The following is a 13,802-nucleotide window of genomic DNA, read 5'->3' as shown; positions in this document are numbered from 1 at the left end:
GCTGTCCCCTCTGTTGACCGCTACACGGAGGATCACTTCCGGAGGATAGCTGCAAATGTTTCCTCTTATGTTGTGATGGTGTGTGAGACACTCAAGAATACCATTCCGAAGGCTGTCGTGTTTTGTCAAATTCGGGAGGCAAAGCAGTCTTTACTCGATCACTTCTATACACAAGTAGGAAAAAAACAGGTAATCCGATGATTAGGTTCAATGTGGACATTACAATTTTGGCATATCTTTCCTTCCAATTTCATCTATTTTTTGAATTCGTGGAGTGTTCATCTGCTAATATTGGATTTTGACCGGATCTTGCATAATCTGATCTGAATCCAATTCTAAAATGACTTGAATACAAACCCGATCCGAGTACGCCGAATCCGATAAGAGCCCAGCCGAACATGAAACCGACCTGGCCCGATTTATTATGTATATTTTATTAAATTTGAATATCATTTTTTTTTAAAAAAATTATTTGGTTATTGCCCATTGTTTTTTTAAATATAATAGTCGTATATATACATGCAAAAATTGAAATATGAAAATCAGATTGGATGGGGCTTATCCAAATTCGATCCGGCAATGATTGGATCAATCCAATTTGAATTTTATCGGATTATCAGATCAGATATTTGTCAACAGATTTTGATTTTTTGGATCAGATCATATTCGAATCCGTTGACAGGCTTATTTTGTAGACAATCTATTTTACTGGTGAGTTAATGTTATGATTATCGTGTAGGGCCGGCATCTGGCACAATTACTCGATGAAGATCCAGCATTAATGGAGCGGAGGCAGCAATGTGCGAGGAGGCTGGAGTTATACAAGTCGGCCAGGAATGAAATCGATTCCGTGTTGTGGGCTAGATGAAGATATGGATTTGCATTATGCATATATAGAGATTCTTGTTGAGGTACATTCTGATGAAGATTTATGATTGTTTGCCTTGTCAGATTATTCAAACATTTTAGCTTACAATCTCAGAATAATTTCCGGGCTTGCATGCTGAAAAGCCAAAAACATTGTTGCATATGGTATGTTTCTTGAAATTGGATTGTGTCTAATATCTCTGAATTTTTGGGTAACTATTTTTTCTTAAATTATTTGTCGTAAAAAGTAAAAGATTGTGCATTATGAGAAAGTTCAAATTTGTTTTATACATAAACTGTCTTGTAATTGAATGATTGATGGAAAAGTATGTATTTTGTTTTCCTTTTTTCTTGTTCCTTTAACTAATTTTTCATGTCCATAGGGAGTTGCTATTTGTACACACAATTTCCCAAAGTTCATCTACTAAAAATTACTTTGGTTTGATTTTGGATTTTTTTTTTTAAAAATTCAATTTTCAATTCGTATTTTTTTAATGAACTTTACAATATTTTAATCAATTTTCTCTCTCTTTAGATTCACTTAATCTAAATATATTTAAAAAGTATAAAATTTATAAAAAAAATCTTTAAAAAATTCACTAAATACTAAAAATAAGAAACTTCAGTGCATTTTTATATTTATTGATTTCTTAAAAAAAATTCATAAATATTTAATTTTTAAATACATCTAGATTTAGATTAGATATATTTAAAAAAATTTAAAAATATAAATTCAAAATTCAAAAATTATTTTTAAAATCTCAAAACCAAAACACAGGATGTGTTTGTTTGAATGGAATGGATAGGGGATTGTAATTTACTGGACTGTTAGTGCTGGGATATATTGTCCCCAGATTATTTGATTGGACTTGATTTGTATTTTTTGTTTATTTAGTCATGTAATTAGATGTCTGAATTGAACTATTCTATTGAATCCTATGTTTATTTAGTCATGAGATTACATGTTTAGATTGAATTATTCTATTGAATCCGATGTGTATCCTATTTTATTTAATTTTTTTACTAAAACTTTTAAAAATTTAAATAAATAGAACATCAATAAAAATTGTATAAATTTATTTTAATTTTTAGTTGAGTTTTTTTTTAAAATTTTATTTCAATTTGAACTTTTCAATAAATTGAACTTTTAATTTTATTTTTAATTAAATAAATTGAATAAATTGAAATTTTAAAGGGGAATTATAATTCATCGAACTATTAATTTAATTCAATTTTTAGTTAAGATTTTTAAATTTTATTTTACTTTACTAAGTATAATTAAAAATAATATAAATAAAAAATTGTGAGCCAAAAATGTCATTTTAACCTTCTAATCTGGAGGAGCTCTCCCACCTTTTTTATCCTACAACCCCCATGGGACACAATAATTTCATAAATAAGATATTGATAATCCGGTTAAACTATTAATCTAACTTATATTTTTTTAACCAAATGTCAGACTATCACATACAATAGATATGAAATCTTACCCTTCACTTTAATCACTCCAAACAAACACCTCCAAATAGACACAGCTCTGAACTATTGCCTATGCATCTCTCTCTCTCTAAGAGGACCACATGATAGATAAAAACCGTACTACCATTATGCAAAAAAGCAGCATTTGATAACAATCCACTATTCCTTGTCAGTTCAAAAAAAGGTCCCCTCCCCCTTTTCAAGAATAAAACAAAATAAAAAGGCATTTGGTTATCTTGTTTTTTAATGGTTAGGGTTCATAATCCAGTCTACTCCCAAAAAAAAATCTTATAATCATCAAACACCAGTAAAAGGATGGGTAATTTGCTGCTTTTCACTGGTGAAATTGACAGACTTAGAGGGAGTGAGGATGTTGCGTACAAAACTCTAAAATGGTTTCCATGTCATGGCTGACATGGTTCAATGAACTTTGTTGAAGGACCTAAAAAAAAATGAACTTTATTAATGATGTCATAAAATATTATACTGTCAAAAAAAAAAAAATTATTACAAATTGTATAACGCCTTGTTGTTTGTTTGGCAACAGTCATAAAAAAATCAATTTTTTTTATAATTTTTAAATTCTTACTTTTCAAGTCCTAGACGGATGTAGAAAGTAAACGGAAAAAAAAAAAAAAATCACTAATGACAAAAAAAATTTGAGTTTTAATAGACTTTAAAAAAAATTTAGGTACTTCTAGTCTATTAAGATTTAAAAGTGAAAAGTTGAAGGAAAAAAAAGAAGAGCAAGAAAAAAGAAGCTAAAAAGCAATAGCCAATCCCTTATTCTTGTCCCTTTAAAATGAAACTCCTTGAAATTAAATAATTAAGTTAAGAGTGCTTTATACAAACAAAAAAAATTATATATAATTTTTATACATAATGATATGATTTATTGAAAACATTTAACTTCAAAACAAAACACCATTAAAGTGACTTTATTTACAACAATGACAATGCCACGTCATTTTTGTCAAGTGTTTTGTATGAAATATATTAATTTATATTTATATGATATTACTCTAATAATACATGTCATGAATGATCAGTCTACCTTTTACTCATTCACACTTAGCCTGTAATCAATCATAATTAAGGCCAAGTTTGGGTACTTTCAAAAAAGTCAAAAAGTCAAAAAGTTACTTAAAAAGTTAAAAAGTTAACACTATTCACCAAAAGTCAACAATTACGGCTACACAACTCCCAATTCAAATTTTTCCCTACAAATCAATTTTTACAATTTTTTATTACACATTTTTCAATAAAAAGTCAAAAAATTAACCCAAACATCCATGTTTTCAATCTCAATTTTTTAATCTAAAAAGACAAAAAATACACTTTTTTAATCTTTCCAAACTTGACCTAAATTCCCTTTTAGCAAAAGAAACAAATAGTATCAATCGAGATTTCAATATGTTGACACACAACAAACTCTTTTAATGATTGATGTGAGATGGTAACATACCACCACACTTTGCAACTGATATCTACGGGACCTACTCTATCAACAGTTACCCAGTGACAACATTTTCCCTTCTGGCAGTTTCATTAAAATATTAGTATTCAACACTTTATAGGTAGCTAGCTTATCCAGTTTATAGGTCGCCCTATCTGTGTCTCAAATTGCAAAGCAGCATTCATCTGATCCCATACTACATGGTAGCTAGTTATGACGGAGTAGGATCCTCTAGAGTTAATCCTCTAGAGTGATCTCCTAAAGTGGTTAATCCGACGACTGAGAATCAAACTTACTAAAACGATGTCGTTTTAGTGAGTATTTTGAAAATAAAATATAAAAAAAATTCAAATTTCTTTCGTTTGTTCTGGGTTTCACTTCTATCACCGACCCATTTCCTAAACTTAACCCCACTCCGACATAGCCTCCCTCGCTGGAGCTCTCCCAGTCGTCGCCCGCCCATTCTCAACGATTCGTCGCCTCCTTCGTCCTCGCCGTCTGCTGCCCACACCGCCGGAGAGAAAATGCCGATGTATCAGCCTTGTAGTCGGAGGAGGGACAGTGGTGGGCTTGTTTTAGATCTGGAAGCCGCCATGAAAGATGGGATTTTGGGCGGTGGAGCCACCGCCGGAGAGAAATTGGATCTGAAGAAGATGATTGAAGCCAACATTCATTTGCCCTATTTCTTTGGAGCCAACGCTAGATCCTGTGACTCTCTGCACAGGGCAGACCTACGAGAGATCCAACTTCATTTGCCCCACAACGATGCAAGATCTTTGGGACGATTCAGTGACTCCAAACAAGACTCTTCACCATCTAATCCACAGTTGGTTCTCTCAAAAGTACTTGGCGATGAAGAAGAGATCAGGGGATGTGCAGGGGAGAGCTTTGGAGCTTTGGGAGACATTTTTTTTTTTTTTTTTTTCAAAATACTCACCAAAACGACGTCGTTTTGGTGAGTTTGATTTTCAGCCGTCGGATTAACCACTTTAGGAGATCACTCTAGAGGATTAACTCTAGAGGATCCTTACGCAGTTATGACACCAAATGATACAAGCCACTCAGGTAGAATGCACCCCTTAAAAACTAATTTGGATTACCTAAGAAGTTTACATGTGTAAGAGGAGTTAAGTTTAAGCCCACTAAATTAATTAGGCCCAATAATCCAAGGTTGATGGGCCCAAATTTATCGCAAGTCCAAGACCGGTGGGCCCAGATTTATCGCCATCAAACAGGCTGAATGGCTCTAAGCCTCGAAAGGGTTCGGATCCACGAACTTAGAGACATACTCGGGCCCGGACTCGAAAGGGTATTAGGCAAGCCTAGAGATCCGAGGCACTCGGACTCGAAAGGGTTCGGATCCACGAACCTAGAGGTCCGAAATACTTGGCTTCGAACGGATTCAGACGCAATCTAGAAGTCGCTCCGTTAATGAGTCCCAGAACACTTGCGGGCTCGGAGCTTTCCGGGATCTACGCACCAGAACCATGGGTGTAATGGAGTTCGAACAAAGAACCCGATCCCGAGGACGGTGAGTGGAGACAAATTCACTCTTCGGTTAAACTAGCCTATACCCGGGTCGAGGTGGCACGACCCCGGGAGGTCCATGAGACTCGGCAATATTTTGCGGCAGGACGTCCTCTGGGACTACCCCTGACCCTTTGGGATGATTGGGGATCATTGGTTAGGTGTGGCTAAGAAGAAGGGTTCGCCGAGGGATTGATCTCCTCTTCGGGGTTTTCTCATCCTCGGAGAAGTCACCTCCTCGGAGAGGTCACCTCCTCGGACGAGGTGGTTAGAGAGAATATCCCCCATGTGCCTTGCACATGGGCTCCATCCTACATCATGAGGTGCCTATAAATAGCACCCACCCATAGCTTTACAAGGGATGGATTTTGGAGATTTTTAACTCTTGGGAAAGAACTAATTTCCCTTCTCCATTATCAACCTTGAGAGTGAAAGTGGGAGATCTATGGGAGAGCCTTGCCATTATTCTATCTCTAGCCATTTTGCCTTCTTCTTCACCCAATCTTTTGTCTCCATCATCTCCTTTACTCTTGTGTTCTTGAGTTGAGACTATTGAAGAATCTGAATTCAAAGTTGTTCTTCAAGGGTCTTTGAATTTTCTAACTACTTTCTTGAACCCTCTCCTACAACATGTACATGGTCAATGCCTTCGTTAATCACATGCGATCGTAACTCAAAGGCGGCTACCCCTTTCAATCTAAGTCATACCAGACTAAGCCTATGTCAAGAAGGTTCAAACCCTCATTACACCGGTTATGGCTTCCAAACCTGAACACGGCCCTTTTTTATCTTCCCCCTTCTGCCCAACTTCCAAAAACAACGTTCAGATGTACATGTGTTAAGCATATAGCTAGCGTGGTCAACTCCACATCGAACAAGGGCGGATTTTCAAGAAAAAGATACACTACTCATGACTAATTCCACATTGAACAAGGCTGGAAGAATTAACCCCGTGTCATCTACCTAGCAGCCCATGAGTTAATATACACAGCCAAGTTGCTTTTAGACCGTCCTCAAAGATGACAAGCAAAAATAAATTTTTTAACTTATACTCGTAGTGGAGCACTTTGTTTAATTATAAAGACAAGGGAGTTTTCTTTACACCTTTCATAGGTAAACTGCTGTGGTGCTCTACGTATATCGTCTGTTTGCACATCAACGGTTATATAAAATTTAAATTATGAATTTCACAACTTTATGCTTATCGCTAAGACAAAGTAAGTTTTTCAAACTATCAAAACATGCTTGGATTTTGTTGAACATTTTTTGAAACAATAAAAACGTATATAGCTTTAAAAAAAAAGTGTCAATACCAAATTAACTTAAGGTTATGCACAGACGCGATGAGAGATGATGGATTTAACCTCTATTTAAAGAAAAAAAAATCTGGACTGTTGCATAGGGGTAATTTGGGTATGAGAAAATGCATGACACAACTTCAAAATATGTTATGAATTGTGTGCCTTATATAATAGAATATAGAATATCCATATATAAACCAAAGCCCTGTCGTGATCTTTACCGCAAGTGGGAACATCAGCAGATGCCTACCATGAGATTCTTTAGTGCAAAAGCACCTAACCGATCCTCCAACAAATACTTTTCTCTCAAACAAAACCGTTCTTTATTAATTATCCCATTTAAACTACTAATTAAATTTTTGGTTTCAGACCAATTGCTCTCTCTCATTAGACCTAAGTCAGGTTTCAAACCAATAGCATGAGAGAGAGTCATCACTGACTTCCTTTCTCTCTCTAGAATGTTCCTTCTCATTCTAGAAATCTCAACATATAAATATAATATTGTATTAATATATATATATATATATATGTATATATCTTAGTCTTGAAGTTTCTCCACTGTCAACAATGAAGATTTTGGTTTGGGAAGCACATAAATAAGCTGCTTACTGGCTTATTTAAGTTATATCACCTCTTTATTTTTTTGCACGTCTTTTCGTAATAAGCAAAAAAGTCAAAAAATAAGTCATATCCAAACCACCACCTAGACAATCGACTTATTGTGTTGGTGGAGAGCAATTATATGAGGAGGACTTGGGTTCTCATTGTGTGTAAGAGTGAAACCAAACCGTGTGTGAGTGAGAAGAGTCATAAGGCTGTGTGTACTCAGCCTAGGGTCTAGGTGTTTGGTTGATGTGAGTGCATGGTGTGATGTGATATTAGAGTGACCAGCAAGATGTGTGCGCAACATTGAGAGACAAACAAGTGTGAGAAGTGTTGTGTACAATTATCTTGTATATTTGAGTGTTACTAATAAAAATTGTATAATTTTTGGTTCCACTGGTATGTCAAACTCAACAAAGCATGGACTCAAGTTGTAAACATTTTACACCTTGTACCAATCAAAAAATGCTTTTGAAATAAACGCTAATGATTACTAGAGAATTTCTCCAAGGAAATGTCAAAGTTCAATGAACAAAATGCCACTATAATAATACGATAAAGAGAAAAGCATGGTCTACGAATGAATTAGTATTGATGAAACCTTTAGTTTGTTAGTAATTAATTAGAAAAAAAATATTTCACACTACAACTCTTTGTTCGCAAAGTCAAGGCGGTCATGAACTAGCTGGTACGCTCACTATAAAATAGCACATACCTTTGTTCAAATCATGCACTGCCAATCTTCTTTTTCTTTACTCTCTTTGTTTCTTCTCTGTTTTGTTCTACAATGGCCTTTTCTCAACTCTCTCTTTCGTTCGTGTTTGCAACTTTTCTTCTCTTGCAATCTCAAGGGGAAGCAGCAACGTGCAGCGACTGTTTCACTCATTCTCGAGCAGCTCACTATCCAAATTCTGATGAACATGGAACAGAAAGTGAGTGTTCAAACTCTACAAACATGCACACATAAAAGCATTAATATATATATAGACGTAATTTGCTCTTTATTTACTGCTAAACTGCATCATGGTCTTAAATAGCATCCAATACGTATTGATTTTTTAGCCTCCTGATACTGATACATCCTGGTATATATCGGTGGAAATGAAAATCGTATGCGTATTGGCCAATTAGCAATACATATCAGTTCATAACCAATTCACGATCCAATTCACAACCAATACCACGGTTTACAATCAATAAGGCCAGTTTGGCTGCTATAAAAGCTATTTTTTGAGGTTGATGATTTAAAGTTTTCATGACCTTGTTACCCGATTCTCGATCGATACAGTACACTGCGATTGATACTGATTTGTCTCCCAATAATGCTATTTAAACCTTTTAGCTGTATTGATCTTTGATTTAATTGCAGCTGGGAGATGTGGCTTTGGTACATTCGGAGCAACAATTAATGGTGGGGTTGTATCAGCAGCATCTGATCTCTATCGTGATGGTGTAGGCTGTGGTGCTTGCTACCAGGTGATTATATAATGAGATTATTAAAGGAAAATAACACCCCCACCCCCCACCCCCCATAAATAAAAAAGAAGAAGAAGAAGAAACAAAGGTGTTTGATTTGATAGTTTTATAATTTTGTTTTGTTGTGTTAGAAGATTTTTATGCTTTTGCTTTATTGTGTCTGATAGTTTTTAAATTAATCAAGAAGTTTCTTTGTGATCACTAGGTCAGGTGCACCAACAGTAACTATTGTTCAGACAAAGGTGTGACTGTAGTTGTAACTGACCATGGTTCGAGTGATCGAACTGACTTCATTCTGAGCCGGCGAGCCTTTGGTCGGATGGCTCAGACTACCAATGCAGCAGCATCTCTTCTAGACCTTGGTGTGGTTGATATTGAATATAGACGGTAATATTCATATGTCCATACTAATATTATATAAAGTCAATAGCTCCATTATTGTGAACAACAAAATAACACTGTCGCATAAAATTTCCAAAGCCAAAACTTTTCAGATAAAAATTATTTTTCATATTTGTTTAAACTATTTCCATAGGTAACTGTATGGGAAATTATGTAAAAAAAACAGACTATAATGACTCCACATTACAATTTAGAGGAAGAACGATTTCCAATATCCATGAGAATAATTTTCATGTAGTACAATTTTCAAATGACCTCTTCCAATAGGGATTTTTTAATTTATTTTTATTATTATTATTATTTATGATAACAGCAAAATAAGATGGTATCTCCATGTTGGTTTTGATGTTTTGATACCAGGGGGTGGTGTCTGATGGAGTTTTCTTGGTTGTACTATTGCTTTTCATTTTTATAACAGTTTACTTTTTGCTGATGAAAAAAGAACAAAATATTTCGCCGACATGATTAAGTAATATAAAGAAGTCATTATTCCATAAAGTAGTTTACACTAATACACATTCATAATAAGCAGCTCTTTTACTTTTAATCATGGCCTAAAAGAATTCAAAGGTAGGCATACAAGATAATGATATTTACTTTCTGTCTCTCTCTCTCTCTCAGTGTGGCATGCAGCTACCCAAGCAAAAATATAACTTTCAAGATAGATGAGAATAGCAACTACCCTAATTACCTGGCTTTTGTCATATGGTATCAACAAGGCATAAAGGATATCACTGCTGTGCAGCTCTGCGAGGTAATTCCCATCCTATCAACATTTGAGCCGAGATGTCTTTCATTTAGAACCTAAAAGCCAAAACAAAAATAAAAAAAATTCAACAAAAAAGACATTCGTTAGCAAAACAACAAAATTAATAACAACCTATCTATTTCATTGCATATCCTGAATACACAACTTACCTTTATTTCAATATTGACTTTTTTAAAAATTTTGCAGACACAAAATCTTGTGTGCAAGCTATTGGATAGGAGTTATGGAGCAGTGTGGACAACTACATCTCCCCCAAGTGGTCCCCTGTCTATAAGGATGCTATTTAGCGGTGATGATGGTGATGAGACGTGGTTTATTTCGGTTAATAACATACCGGAAGATTGGAAACCTGGAAATACATATGACTCAGGAGTACAAGTGAACTAATGGTCAAACACATGGAAGACTCTGATGTTCATTGATTACATAATTATAGAACTGAAATAAACCCCTGTGGCTTTCCATTGGTTGTTCTTTTCATACGCTCACTAATCATTTTCTTTAGAAATTAGAATAAAGTAAACTTTGACAAGCTACCAATTATAATCATCGTATTGTTGACTAATAATATGAAAATTATCATAATAAACATTTGAATTTGCATTGAAATATTTTTAGACATGACTTGAACTTTACTACAGGAATATGTACTAATAACAATCAGAATAATTATAGCAGACCAAGAACATAAATATTCAGCCCTTTTTACACTCCTAGGCTCGTAGCTATGACCACAACCAATGTTTATTAAATTGAAAAAGAAAACCCCCTCTAGTTTTTTTTTTTTTTTGTGTGTGTGTGTGTGTGTCATACATTTATTCCATCGAAAACATGACTAGTCTTATTTAATACTTTTGAATTTTAATTTATAATTAAAAAAAAACATGTAACAAGCTATACTAAACTAAAACTGTTTCTTTTTTTGTTCAAAATATTTAGTTAGAATGAGTGATAGATATTGATGGAAACCGATTCATGTCCATCTCTTAGGCCCCTCACCAGTATTGTGAAACCTTGATAGATCTAAAAGAAATCAGTTGAACTGTTGCACATTCAAATTATTAATTCATGGCTAAAGTATGTTGGACCTTACCAAAGTACTAACTAAACCTGAGGACTCAACACATCAATCGCTGTATGTCGAGGATTTTGTTTGATTAAAATCTTTGAGTTCAAGTTTCCAACAGACACAGTCAAGTTTGGGATGTTCCAGCAAAATGTAAATGTAGATACACATGAAGACATACTTAATAGAGGTTTCTTTTTTTTTTCTTTTTTTTTTTTTTTCAAAAAAAGGAGAAAAAAAATCCTTTATATATAGTAATCATGATTTTCATGAACACAAGAGTAAGAATCTACAACATGACAAATATCCTTGAGAGTCTCCTGGAGTTTTCAAGAATTGAAGAAAGATATGCCAACAAGTTATTTCAGACAACAGCCAAGATTGCCTTGTTTTCATGAATCCAATAATCAAACCAACCATGATTGCCATATAGAGTATTCTTTCACTGCCTTGAAACTATATTTTTTTCCACCTTGACAGGCCATTTATTCAAAGTCATCAACCTGCTAGAATTTTCTCTCCAATCCTCACTATCTGAAAATTTTAACTTAAATAACCAGTCTTAATCAACTTTTTCCAAGAGTCTAGGACTTGCTAATATCAAACTTTCTCTAACCCATCATAACAATTTCATTTGAGCACCCATCTCACTCAACATTGAGTACAACATGCTCCTCTTATGGTCTGAATCACTTCCCTGACAAAATTCACCACGGAAATCTCCTAACTCAATCAAGCTAGACCCAACCACCTTTTGTAAGCCCCTGTTCGTCATCATCTTTCTCACATTTTCTACTTCATCCCATCTTCCTTCTGCGGCATATATGTTTGATAACAACACATATGGACCAATATCCCCCGGTTTCAACTCGATTAGCCGCTTGGCCACGATCTCTCCAAGCTCAAGATTTGAGTGGCTCCTACAAGCCGAAAGTAAAGCTCCCCATAGAGCAGGTCCAGCGTCCATGGGCATCTTCTTGATAAGCTCTTCAGAATCCTTCATCAAACCAGCCCGGCCAAGAAGATCAACCATGCAACCATAGTGCTCAACCTTCGGCTCAATCATGTAAACACGACACATCAAGTCAAAGTACCACCAACCCTCTAAAACCATTCCTGCATGAGCGCACACACTTAAAATGCAAATAAAAGTGGCATCATTTGGCATGAGTCCTCTCTTCTCCATCTCCATGAACATTTCAAGAGCCTTCTCTCCATGCCCAAGCATCCCATAGCCCATAATCATAGAATTCCATGACACAACATTTTTGTTGGGCATATCATCGAAGACATCTCTGGCCAAATCCATAACCCCACATTTTGCATACATTGTCAAGAGAGCAGTTGAAAGTAACACATCAGGTTCAATCTTCCTATTGTTTTTAATGTAATTATGAACCCATTTACCTCTGTCAAGCCTCCCTAAGTGTGCACAAGCAGTCAGGACACTAACAAGAGTAGCCTCATTCAGCTTAGCATCTCCTCCTTCCATCATCCTATCAAACAACCTCAAACACTCACTGTAATCCTTGGACCGCGCATAAAGAGCCAACATGGTATTCCAAGAAACTACATTTCTAAAGGGCATCTGATCAAAATACTCTCGAGCAGCTGAAAAATTTCCAATCCTAGCATACCCATCAATCAAAGAATTCCAAGAGACAACATCTCTAAAAGGCATCTTCTCAAACAACTCTTTTGCCTCCCCCATATCCCCAACTGCCACATAACCCGCAATCATAGAATTCCAACTAAAAGCATCTCTCCCAGGCATTTCATCAAAAACCCCACGTGCAACACCCACTTCCCCGTTCTTCACATACCCATCAATCATCGAATTCCAAGTCACCAAATCCGACTCGGAACTCAAATCAAACACCTTCCGTGCATCACTAATTCTTCCAAACACAGAGTACATATGAATCAACGCATTCCGAACAAACAAATCCAACTCAAACCCAAATTTCACAATCCGCGCATGAATCTTTTCCCCTTCTCGAACCGACCCAATCTCCGCACAAACCTTGGCCAAAATCGGAAATGTGTAATGGTTCGGCAAGACAAATCTCCCAACCATTTGATGACAATAGAAAGCGAAAGCCCCATGTGGGTCACTCCAATTCACCAAGCTTCTAACAATGGTGTTACATACGAATGCATCAGGCTCTTCCAATCGATCAAACAGAGCAATCGCATGAGAAACCGTCGATGGCGAAGAACAGAGTTTCTTCACCACACGGCTCGAGGCAAGAGGGTGTTGAAAGAGGTTGGAGACGATGAGTTGGGTGTGGATTTGGTTGAATTGTTTCAAGGAAACACTGGAGGATTCTAAAGTGCACAGGACGGGGTGGTTCAGCGTTAACATGCGCACTCCGAGATTGTATGGGTCAGTGAGTGTTGTAAGTTCATCGTCGTGGCGATCTGACCAGAGTGTAGGTGGGGGTTTGGAGAGGTTTTTCTGGGTTTTGATGAATTTTTCGAGAGATTGTGAAGATAAGCAGAGTGTGGACTTGGTTAGTTTGAATTTAACGGCCATAGCTTTTCTCTTCGCATTTGGCGGGAAGAATATAGGCCCTACCTAGCTGTGGCGCCTTCCTCAGGTACTAACCATGGATCTCTCCTCTCTGTATATGTAATAGTTTTTTTTTTTTCCTCGTTAAAATTGGCTCTGTTTTAAATTATTTGTTTAGCACCAAAAATTAAAATTTAAAAATAATCATATATTTATGTTTGGTGAAAAAAAAATAAAAATAAAATTTTGAAACGAAACGAGCATAACGGTCTGAAAAACTTTATAAATCTTAATGGAGTGAAGTTATAAATCAACCACTTAAAATTAATTATTTAAATAACTAT

At 35.6% G+C, this 13,802-nt stretch overlaps 3 protein-coding genes across 5 annotated transcripts in view; 2 read left to right on the top strand and 1 right to left on the bottom strand.

Moving 5' to 3' along the window:
* The window catches only part of LOC114280959 (phragmoplastin DRP1E), a 6,949-nt gene extending 5,735 nt beyond the window's left edge, over window positions 1-1,214 (top strand). For all 3 annotated transcript variants that reach the window (XM_028223374.2, XM_028223373.2, XM_028223372.2), the window contains 2 exons: window positions 1-189; window positions 740-1,214. The exon at window positions 1-189 is cut by the window's left edge and continues 180 nt beyond it. In XM_028223374.2, the coding sequence (XP_028079175.2) occupies window positions 1-189; window positions 740-868 (318 nt within the window). In that variant the 3' untranslated portion in view covers window positions 869-1,214. The remainder of the gene's footprint in view (window positions 190-739) is intronic.
* A 6,612-nt stretch (window positions 1,215-7,826) lies between these two features.
* Window positions 7,827-10,344, top strand: LOC114280961 (expansin-like B1). Its single transcript, XM_028223375.2, has 5 exons — window positions 7,827-8,165; window positions 8,603-8,709; window positions 8,915-9,096; window positions 9,733-9,865; window positions 10,067-10,344. The coding sequence occupies exons 1-5, from the start codon at window positions 8,021-8,023 to the stop codon at window positions 10,265-10,267; spliced, it is 768 nt and encodes a 255-aa protein (XP_028079176.2). The 5' UTR covers window positions 7,827-8,020; the 3' UTR covers window positions 10,268-10,344.
* A 674-nt stretch (window positions 10,345-11,018) lies between these two features.
* On the bottom strand, window positions 11,019-13,590 carry LOC114280958 (pentatricopeptide repeat-containing protein At4g18840). The gene has a single exon (XM_028223371.2). It carries the CDS (start codon window positions 13,480-13,482, stop codon window positions 11,566-11,568), a length of 1,917 nt encoding a protein of 638 aa, XP_028079172.2. The 5' UTR covers window positions 13,483-13,590; the 3' UTR covers window positions 11,019-11,565.
* Window positions 13,591-13,802: the final 212 nt, after the last annotated feature.

This window comes from Camellia sinensis, chromosome 11, assembly GCF_055761805.1.
Source record: "Camellia sinensis isolate YWXY chromosome 11, ASM5576180v1, whole genome shotgun sequence".
Taxonomy (NCBI): Eukaryota; Viridiplantae; Streptophyta; class Magnoliopsida; order Ericales; family Theaceae; genus Camellia; species Camellia sinensis.
The sequence above is the reverse complement of the archived record's forward strand: the minus strand, read 5'-3'. Positions and strand labels throughout refer to the sequence as shown.